General features: G+C 35.3%; 1 protein-coding gene across 1 annotated transcript in view; it reads right to left on the reverse strand.

The window, feature by feature from the left end:
* LOC103607169 (glycerophosphocholine phosphodiesterase GPCPD1-like) overlaps positions 1-11,342 on the reverse strand; it is a 24,854-nt gene that overhangs the window by 4,036 nt on the left and 9,476 nt on the right. Inside the window, exons 3-7 of the mRNA XM_008591705.1 lie at positions 9,853-9,892; positions 7,888-7,949; positions 6,033-6,098; positions 2,354-2,548; positions 1,402-1,562 (exon numbers count right to left, since the gene is read on the reverse strand). Of these exons, the coding sequence (XP_008589927.1) occupies positions 1,402-1,562; positions 2,354-2,548; positions 6,033-6,098; positions 7,888-7,949; positions 9,853-9,892 (524 nt within the window). The remainder of the gene's footprint in view (positions 1-1,401; positions 1,563-2,353; positions 2,549-6,032; positions 6,099-7,887; positions 7,950-9,852; positions 9,893-11,342) is intronic.

Consider the following 11,342-nt stretch of genomic DNA (forward strand, 5'->3'; position numbering starts at 1 on the left):
AGATTAGTGGCTGTCAGATTTATATCATAAACACCCAGGAGCTGATAAGAAAGAAAGGAAAGAAAGGAAAGAAGAAAGAAAGAAAGAGAGAGAAAGAAAAAGAAAAAGAGAGAAAAAGAGAGAGAGAGAAAGAAAGAGGGGGAGAGAGAGAGAAAGAAAGAGAGAAAGAGAGAGAGAGAAAGAAAGATTTATTCAACAAATACTTGAGCTCCTACTGTGGGATACAGCAGTGAACAAATGGGCCAAAAGCTTTGCTCTCATGGAGCTTATGTTCTAATTTGAGTGTGTGCATTGGGGGAGCGGGAGGAGGGGACAGAGAGAAAGGAGCCAGGAAGAAAAACAAACAAATAAAATATACTATGTATATGTGATGTGTCAGACAGTGATAAACGATATGGAGAAAAGTCAGGAAGTGCACTGTGAACAGAGGCTGCTGTTTAAAATAGGTTATTCAAGAAAGGCCTCACTAAGCCTTTCAGGTGACATTTCAGTCTTCACAGAAGTCTTTTTCTGAAGAAAACGGAAACAGCAGATGGAGGAAAGTTGTGGGAAGGAAGGTCAAAAAGGCAGAGGTGGGAGGTGGCATGTGTGGGACAGGGATCAGCTCCTATAGGGCCTTGTAATGACTCTGGCTTTTGCTTTAGGTGACACAGAAATCTGTGGGAGAGTTTTAAGTAGCAACATCATCTGGCAGGTTTTAAAAGGCCCCTCTGGCCGCAGTGCTGAAAACAGACAGAGCAAGGGTGGAAGCAGTCATCAGGGAGCGGGTAACTTCAATAATCCACAGGAGAGATGAGGTGGCTTAGCTGAGTGACAAAAGCAAACGTGGTGAGTGGACAGATTTGGGATATATTTCTAAGACAGAGTGGACAGGATTTTCTGTCTGGTTGGATTTGGGTATGAGATAAAGAACGGAGTCATGGAAGACCCCAACGATTTGGCTTGAGAAACTGAATGACAGAGCTGCCATTTATATTGAACTCTGGAAGGCTATCTAGGAAGAACAGGTGTCAGTACTTGGATATAAAAGTTTACAGGCCAGGGGAATGGTCTGAGTTGGAGATATATAAATTTGGGAACATATAAATGTATGAAAAGCCACCGACTGGATGAGATCACAGAGAAAGCTGATACAGATAGATCAAAGGTCTGGGGGCAAACACAATCACCTCCCAAGATGATTTAGTACATCTGGGTTGGAGACCCGTCATCTGAATTTTTAACAAGCTTCCCACATGTTTGTGGTATACTTCAAAATTTGAAAAACCCCACTCACAAATATCAAGATAAACCTCAAGGTGAACTACAGAATTTTAACTTCACTAAGTTTAATTTTATTTGTAAGGTGAAAACTACACTTTTTCCAACATTCCATGGAAATTTTTCATGAAAAATAAATACCTATCATAAATTAGACCATTAACTCCAAATTCCTTCAATTTTCTTCTGTTTTCAGGATCATTGGTATCATCACCCCAGCAAAATATGACTAGTCCCTTAGCTTTCGCCTCTTGAATATAGGATGGGTTTCTGAGCAGGTCTTCAGTATGTGCATTTATGCCCTAAAAGAAGAAAAATTAGTTGTTCATGGAAAAGTAATGTATTAACTGCAAATGCTAAATGCTCATACTCTACATTTGTGCTCTCTAAGGTAGAGTAGGCAGGAAAAGAAAATATTAGAACATTTTCTTACAGTTAATGTTATCTTATTCTTTTTAATGGATATTTCATATATACTTGTACATATATTCACAATATATGAGGATACTTCAAAAAGTTCATGGAAAAATGGAATTAAAATACACTATGAATCTTCCCATGAACTTTGTGAGGAAATTTTTTGTTGATAATATATGTAGGAAATTTATAAACATACAGATATTTCAATGTGTGGTCAAAAATTTTTTACTAATGGAATGCCCTATGAAAACAAGTTTGCAGTCCAACTTTAGATGATTTATAAAATCCACGCAGAAAACTAAACCCAACAACTTAATGGGACTGGCTGGTTAGCTCAGTTGCTTAGAGTGTAGTGTTATAACACCAAGGTCAAGGGTTCAGATCTCCTTACCAGCCAGATGAAAAGAAAAAAAAAGATACTACTTTTAGAAACAAAATTAAAACAAAAAAAACAACAAACAAAAACTTCATGTAAGCCTACAAGAAAACTTTTACTTCCCTTCATTTAATGCTTTTCATTCTGAGACTTAATATCCTCATTTTTAATTAGAGCTACTTGTTCGCTACACTTTATTCAAAACTTTAACTATGTGTATGTAATAAGAAACCTTATTTACTACTGCTCTCAAACATAAAATAGAAAATTAAAAATAAAAATTCAAACAACACTTACCAGTAGATTTTCAAACTGTGCAAAGCTCATTGCAATAGGAGTTGTCCGAGATCTGAGGTCCATGAGTTCAGGGTAGATATCAGATTTTCCTTGAGTCAAAAATAATATGGGATATTTGTTCTGTTTTTGCCGAACCCTAAAAGGACAATTTAATAAAGACTTTTCAGCTGGGAGATAACTGTAATATTCTGTTTTTAAGTTTTAGAAAACACGAAAAGTATAAACGAAACAAACAAAAGCATAATCCCATCACACAGATATAACCTCAGACTTTAACATGTATTGTCTTTCAGTCAAAAGTAAGAATTCAACATCGTTCTATAGAAGAGCTAAAACATTCTCCAAAATGGGCAAGGAGAAAGCCCTTGAGGCCTTACAGTCTGGTAAGGAGGACACACCACGCCTGTAAATGAAATCGAGTGTGAGGCTCTAGGACCCAGTAGGTATGAACTTCACGCGAGTGAAGGGCAAGATGAGGTGGCTTAGCTGAGTGACAAAAGCAAATGTGGTGAGTGGACAGATTTGGGATATATTTCTAAGACAGAGTGGACAGGATTTTCTGTCTGGTTGGATTTGGGTATGAGATAAAGAACGGAGTCATGGAAGACCCCAACGATTTGGCTTGAGAAACTGAATGACAGAGCTGCCATTTATATTGAACTCTGGAAGGCTATCTAGGAAGAACAGGTGTCAGTACTTGGATATAAAAGTTTACAGGCCAGGGGAATGGTCTGAGTTGGAGATATATAAATTTGGGAACATATAAACGTATGAAAAGCCACCGACTGGATGAGATCACAGAGAAAGCTGAGACAGATAGATCAAAGGTCTGGGGGCAAACACAATCACCTCCCAAGATGATTTAGTACATCTGGGTTGGAGACCCGTCATCTGAATTTTTAACAAGCTTCCCACATGTTTGTGGTATACTTCAAAATTTGAAAAACCCCACTCACAAAGCTATTTAGTGGCGGTGCAGCAAGCATAATTCACGTACAGAAACCCATAAGAAGTGATTAACTAAACCATCAATAGACTCTTTGAGAAAGTTAACAAAAATAAAAGCTGAAACTCTGGAAATTTAGTCTACTATACCTTTAAAATACTTTGATGTACCAGGGTAGGGAAGGGGGAGGTAGGGAGTTAGGGAGATGTTGGTAAAGGAAAGGAAGTTTAGTTAGATAGGAGGAATAAGTTCAAGATGCTGACGGTGGTTAATAACAATGTATTATATTCTTGAAACTTGCTAAGAGAGTACATTTAAAGTGTTCTCACCATAAAAAAAAAATTATGTGAGGAAATTAATGGGACAATTTGCTTGTTTAAGCCATTCCACAATATACGTATTTCAAAATATTGTGTTGTAGTCGATAAATATATATAATTTATACTTGTCAACTAAAAAAATAGGATAAATTCTTGGACAATTCAGAACAATTTGCTAAGAGTACTTATAAAACAGCTATAGATCCTCTACCTAATCTTACTAGTACGGAGTAGAGAACATGTGAAATTAGAAAAAAATGTAAAATTATATGTTCACTCGATCTGAACTACAATTCTGACAGTTCTGTAGTATGTTCACTTAAAATTAATAGCTAATTTTTAGGTTTAGTGTTAGTATAGTAAGTACTGGATATTCTTTGGATAATCTTAAATGAATCAGAATATATCATATTGAAACATTTGTCTTGGTGAGTGTGTGTGTGAGAGACTTTACTTACGTCTTTACGGAGTGTCTTTGGATCATGTTGGTGAATGTGTTCATTTTTGCTCCTCTACGAATAACATTTACTGCCTTTGAGAAGGTGTAAATAGGATGTACATGGCGGTGGGGGGTTAAATTTAGTGTGCTCATGAGCATCCTGGCTCCTTTCTGCTGGTCTACTAAAATGACTGCATGTGACAGACAATACTAAATGACCAATCCTTAAGAAATTTCAGAGAAAAATAAGTTAGTACACTGGTTAAACATCATAATTAATATGGGTGATCAAGACTATTCTAGAAGTAATGGTGGCCAAGCAATATGACCAACTATGCAAGGTAATAGAATCTGGTTTTGTTTAACAAGGGAAAAAAAGATAGATTCACCCTAAGATTAAATATCTGGTAATTCCAGAATGTGAAAGATGATAGTAAAAGACAAAACCCGATGGATATAAAAAGCTGTAGAAAGTTCAGGAAGTAAATTCTATTTGCCTTGGTTATACATGTATATAATAATATAAAACTTGAAATAATGATTCTGAAAGAAGCAATGATACAATGACACATGTTAAAATTCTGGCAAACCTTCCATACCTCAGCTTTGATGGGTTCACTAAAAATTACTTAGGAATGCTTTACTGCCGAAAACTATATTAAAGCAAAACTAAAATTCTGCTCTCTCTGTTATAATGCGATGACAAATTGTTCTTGATTTATTCATTCCGCTCTTAACAAAATGCAGTAAATGTTACTGTCTAATTTCTACTTAATTTTCCTAGTTAGCAGAAATTCTATAGCCCACAAGTACGTTTTTGTACTCTATGCTGTCTTATGTGCTTCATTATTTAAAAAAATAATAGTTAATTGCCTTTGAAAGAACAAGAAAAAATGAAATAGAATATTTTGATATAATCTGCATAAAAATATAGGACACTTCATTTGCTAAGACATTACAAAAACATCCTATTATCAACAACCAGTTAAAAATCTCTTCTTTGGGTCTTAGGCATATCAGGTATCCTCAAAAAATAATTGTTCAATATACATAACCAAGACATTAGAGTCAGCCCTAATACAGTCAAATATTAAACGCTTTACATATTAGTCATTAAAATAATCTTAGAAGCTCTGAAAACTAAAAACCACATATTAGGAAAACCTTGGGTGAGCATTTACTATGTTAACCAGGATCGGCTTGTCACAAACAGCCTGATTTGAGGGCAGTTATAGATATCTCTGACCAAAACATATTCCAGGATATTGCTCCAATTTCCCAGTCATGACACCTGAATTAATTACTTCCAACCCCGAACCCCACCCCATCACTTTTACCATACGTCCTATCCATTTATACATACCCCCCCCCTCTGATATATGCTGTTTCCCCTGACTAGAATATAAATTGCAGGAAGGCAGGACCTTATTCTGTTTTGTTCATTACTTGTTCCCAGCACCCAGAAAATGCCTGGCCCATTGCAGTATTTGAATAAATATTTGTTGAGCAAAGGAATGACTAAATCTGAGAGTGATTTGAAAAACATCTGTAGAAATTTCTTTAATACCCAATTGTAACTATTACTAGCTACTGCTAACCAAGACAACTGCTTAGGAAATTATTTAAAATATATGTTTAGATGGGGGATAAGGAAATAAAAACTAAATCAACGAGTTGTGACCATCTACTTTATAAGTAGGCCCAGAAACCATTCATATTAATGTACATATAAGACACATGGAAACTGAAATTTCTACAAAAATGCACTCATCATTAATTTTAAGTACTCACGTATTAGTAAAGTGTAAGATATGCTTTATTTAAAAGGTCCAACACAAGCACTTAGCTTGCTGGAGGAAGCCACAATAAGATTTGCTTCACTTATTTCTTTAAAACAAAAAGAGATAGGAATGAAAGAATTTTTTAAACAGGAGAGAGAGGAAAGAAGAATGTATCAGATTGAGAATTACTTACCCTTTGTTGGCAAATCCACTTTATTTCTATGTTAAACCCCACATCTTCTGGCAAAGACTCTAAAACCTAGAGTTTTGTTTGTTGGTGATAAATTTCATTTTGTTTTTCACAAATGGTAGAATAAGAAAAAAACAAAAAGAATTATTACAAAAAGCAATCAATACAAATACATTACCAGTAAAGATAAAATGTTTTGTGTCTTTAGCACAAACCACTCTTTTCTCACACTTAAACTGACAATGTGGTTGATAATTATTACATTAAATGTCAAAAGAAATTAAACAGCAAAAGCAGTAGTCTCAGGCGACATCTGTGATAACTGATCACCACCATCACACAAAGATGGATCCTTAACCTAAAATCCTTTTCACAGTTATTGTTGAAAAATACAAAGTGAGCTGTATTAAGACAGGCAACATTATGAATTCAGGAAGACATCTGTTATGTTTTCTGAATTGCACTCAGATATGTCAATCAATTAAGATATGATGATAGGAAAAAACCAAAAAATCCCCACAATTTTTAGCTTGTTTTGAACATGATTATGCTTAACAAATACCATGCTGATAACTCACCGAAAAGATGTTATCCCCAAATAAAAGATTATGCTGAGGCTCATAAGTCAACAAGGCTATAATCTATAAGAATTAACAAATATGTTCAGCCCAAATCATCTATTAAAAAACTCTTAGAGGTGATAAAAGAGTTCAGCACAGTAGCAGGATACAAAATCAACACACAAAAATCAGTAGCATTTCTTTTCACCAATAGTGAACAAGCAGAAAGAGAAATCAAGAAAGCCTGCCCATTCACAATAGCCGCCAAAAAAATAAAATACCTAGGAATTGAACTAACTAAGGACGTGAAAAATCTCTATAACGAGAACTATAAACCACTCCTGAGAGAAATTAGAGAGGATACAAGAAGATGGAAAGACATCCCATGCTCCTGGATTGGAAGAATCAATATAGTGAAAATGACTATACTACCCAAAGTAATATACAAATTCAATGCAATCCCCATCAAAACTCCTATGACATTTCTCACAGAAACGGAAAGAACTATACAGTTATTTATCTGGAATAACAAAAGACCAAGAATAGCCAAAGCAACGCTGAGCAAAAAAAAATAAAGCTGGAGGTATTACTCTACCTGACTTTAAACTATACTACAAAGCCACAATAACCAAAACAGCATGGTACTGGTACAAAAACAGAGACACTGATCAATGGAATAGAATAGAATACCCAGAAATCAACCCACGCACTCACTGCCATTTGATCTTCGACAAAGGCACCAAGCCTATTCACTGGGGTCAGGACTCCCTCTTCAGCAAAGGCTGCTGGGATAACTGGATATCCATGCATCTCTGGCCTCATGTAGGCTTTCCTGATGCTGTCAAAGGGATTCCTATATAAATTATGTCTAGTTTTTAATGCTTCATGCTAGTTTTTCTTATACTTTTTCAGAGTAAATTCTTCAAATTTGTGTCTCATGTCAAGTACAAGGGCACTTACTTTCTTTAGTTGGAGAATCATGTTTATGCCCAAAAGCTGAGAATCAGTTTTAAATGTTGTAAAAATGTCTCTCCCACCACCATATATTCTTTCTACCCCTTTTTCTGTGCTCTCTACTTCCTGCTTATACTCAGAAATACGTGGATTTGTTATTCAAGTAGCACCAGTACACCTCACAAAACTGTATCTTCCCTAAAAAGCACCGATAATGGCCAACTTATATTAATGTTGTCTTTGATGCAGCCTTTTTAATACCCACTTAAGAGACCAAACTAAATTATTCAGACATAACAGAATTAACGTGATGGCCTCGCTTTGGTTTTCCTCAAGAAACTTACCATCTTAAGAGAAGGAAATGGCTGATTTTCAGAAAAGGAATTTTCCTCCTCAACCACAGATTCTGAAATTTTAAATTACAAAAGTTCAGTAACTAAAATGCCACTATATCACTAAGTTTTTTTCCTAAATCCTTAGGGAAAAAGAGAGACAGCACGCACATGCATGTACGCTTATTACGAGATCTTTCATACACAGTACTTTTGAAGGCTTTTGTAAATATGATTTTTAACCACTGAAAACTCCACTTTCCAAATAAGTATCCTTCATAAAGATTGGTTTGCAACGCTCAATATAAATACCACCGTTTGTGGCCCCAAGAGTGATTCTTTTCTTTTCTTTTTTTTTTTCCTTTTTGTCTTTTGTTTTTTGTTTTTTTTTTCCTTTTTGTCTTTTTTCGTGACCGGGATCGCAACCCTCGGTGTCACGCCCGCACCGCGCTCAGCCAGTGAGCGGACCGGTCTCTATATGGGATCCGAACCCTTGGCGGGAGCGCCGCCGTGCTCCCAAGTGCTGCACTCAACCGAGTGCGCCACTGGGCCGGCCCGAGTGATTATTTTCTTATAAAAATTGTAATATTACTGTTAATAAAAAGTAGTCACAAGCAGTGACTTGTTAATTCTTGGTGGAATTAACAGCTGTGTCATTTTGCTAAGACTTCTATTTGATATAACAAAATCAGCTCAGAAACTAGAAATTAAGAGAATATATGGTTACTATTGTGCGTTTCCTATTATCATTTAATCGAAAGTAGATTATTTTAAGGGACACAGAAGACTTTTTCTTTCCGAAAAGAGAAAAAAATAAAAATATCAAGCTTTTCGTTTTCTTTCTTTCTTTTTTTTTTAAGCTTTTCTTTTCTGGAAAAAACAAACAAACAAACAAAAACCTATGTGTATGTATAACTTAAAAGACTAAAATCATGTAAAATTTTCCAATTGAATAAGTTAAATATAAAATTCATTTTACTGTAAATAGTCCTGAAATATCTATAAGCCTATATAGTCACATTTACACTCTGGGGATAATGTCTGGAGTCTTAAGCACTTCACAGTTTCTTCACAGACTCAAACTACACTGTTATCACAATTACAAACATCTACTGAATACCTACTATGTGTCTCTAGGAATGTAAGAATATCTTCCTACCCTTGAGAAGCTGACATTGTAGTTGAAGAGACAAATACAAAAATAAAGAGTTTAATTAAGGTACAATAAGAGCTGGCCAATTAGCTCAGCTGGTTAGAGCATGGTGCTGATAACACCAGGGTATGGGGTTTGATCCCTATACTGGCCAGTCTTCCCCCTGTTGCCCCTCAAAGCCACACAAGTTTCTGGGCCCCACTCCTGGAGTTTCTGATTCAGTAGGTCTGGGCTGGGGACCAAGAATTTGCATCTCTAACAAGTTTCCAGAGGATGATGGTGATAATGCTGGTCCTAGCTCCATATTTTAAAAGATAAAAAAGGATACAATAAGCCACAAATGAATGGCACAGATTACTAAATTCTATGGGAGTAGAAAGCAAAGTGAAATTACAAAGGGGAGTGGAAGGCAGGATGAGCTTTGAGGAAAGTGAGGCACATAGTAGTTAGGTAAGGTAACGTGCCCAAGGTCATAGATATTAAACAACAGAGCTGGTTCAAACTTCTGGCCTTGATGCCCAATTCTATTCTTGATAAAGTCTCCACTTTGTAATGGTTAAGAATGTTTGAAAAGATTGATAGGTAAAAAATTATAGACAACCACGGTCATCAAGCTAAGAAAAGTAATAAAATGGTTACTTACATACATGTCATACATTCAGTTGAAAGCTAATATATATAAGGCTTTCACATCTAGAAAATTACATTTAGATGGTCCAGCATTATATTTATTAAAATGACCAAGAATATGTTAAAATGGATAGGGAAACAGATCATTAATGCTAACTACAAAATGAAAACAGTGTTTCCATATTGATACATACCTTTCCTATCTTTAGACTTTAGTGCAGTCACATGAGCAAGCTAGAAAACATACAAAATGCAATCAGAAAAAAAGCCTTAGAGTTTATAAAGAGATGGTTAATAGAATTATAACTTCAGGCTCGTCAGTTAGCTCAGCTGGTTAGAGTGTGGTGTTATAACACCAAGGTCAGGGGTTCGGATCCCCGTACTGACCACCCACCAAAACAAAAAACAAAAAACAACTATAACTTGAAAAGCTAGCAAGTTAGAGAAGACTATAAAATGTAGAATTACCAATTTAATAAGAATAACTACTAACCACTAAATATATTTTATATGGGCACACATATAAGATCATGATCAAATACCCAAGTAGGGAAGAAGAATATAAAAATTCCTAAATTAGGTTGACACTTAATCTAATGGGGATGGGAAGAGGAAGCATGTAAAATTACATGGCACAACAAAATATACAAAGATCCTAGAAATTAACATATGTATAAAAACTAGTTATCACATAGAAGGTCTATTAGAAAATACTGATGTTATATAATGAAGGGCTACAGCAGAGCAGAAGCAACCTAAGATTACGAATGAGCACACTGGCCAGCCTCACACACACACACACAAAAAAAAAAAAAAAAAAAAAAAAAAAAAAAGGAAAAAAAAAAAAAAANCTCAATTTAAAAACATATATTTCCGTATTGTGGTAAGCTGAAATTACCTATTTTGTCTTAGAAATCTGCTGTACTTGCCCTTACCAGAAAAAGACACTGAGGGAGACCAAAAGTTAGGAAATGAAGCTAGTGGAACAAAAGCAGATGCAGCATCTCTGGCCTCATGTAGGCTTTCCTGATGCTGTCAAAGGGATTCCTATATAAATTATGTCTAGTTTTTAATGCTTCATGCTAGTTTTTCTTATACTTTTTCAGAGTAAATTCTTCAAATTTGTGTCTCATGTTAAGTAACAAGGGCACTTACTTTCTTTAGTTGGAGAATCATGTTTATGCCCAAAAGCTGAGAATCAGTTTTAAATGTTGTAAAAATGTCTCTCCCACCACCATATATTCTTTCTACCCCTTTTTCTGTGCTCTCTACTTCCTGCTTATACTCAGAAATACGTGGATTTGTTATTCAAGTAGCACCAGTACACCTCACAAAACTGTATCTTCCCTAAAAAGCACCGATAATGGCCAACTTATATTAATGTTGTCTTTGATGCAGCCTTTTTAATACCCACTTAAGAGACCAAACTAAATTATTCAGACATAACAGAATTAACGTGATGGCCTCGCTTTGGTTTTCCTCAAGAAACTTACCATCTTAAGAGAAGGAAATGGCTGATTTTCAGAAAAGGAATTTTCCTCCTCAACCACAGATTCTGAAATTTTAAATTACAAAAATTCAGTAACTAAAATGCCACTATATCACTAAGTTTTTTTCCTAAATCTTAGGGAAAAAGAGAGACAGCACGCACATGCATGTACGCTTATTATGAGATCCTTTCATA

This window comes from Galeopterus variegatus, unplaced genomic scaffold (assembly GCF_000696425.1).
Source record: "Galeopterus variegatus unplaced genomic scaffold, G_variegatus-3.0.2 Scaffold7203, whole genome shotgun sequence".
Taxonomy (NCBI): domain Eukaryota; kingdom Metazoa; phylum Chordata; class Mammalia; order Dermoptera; family Cynocephalidae; genus Galeopterus; species Galeopterus variegatus.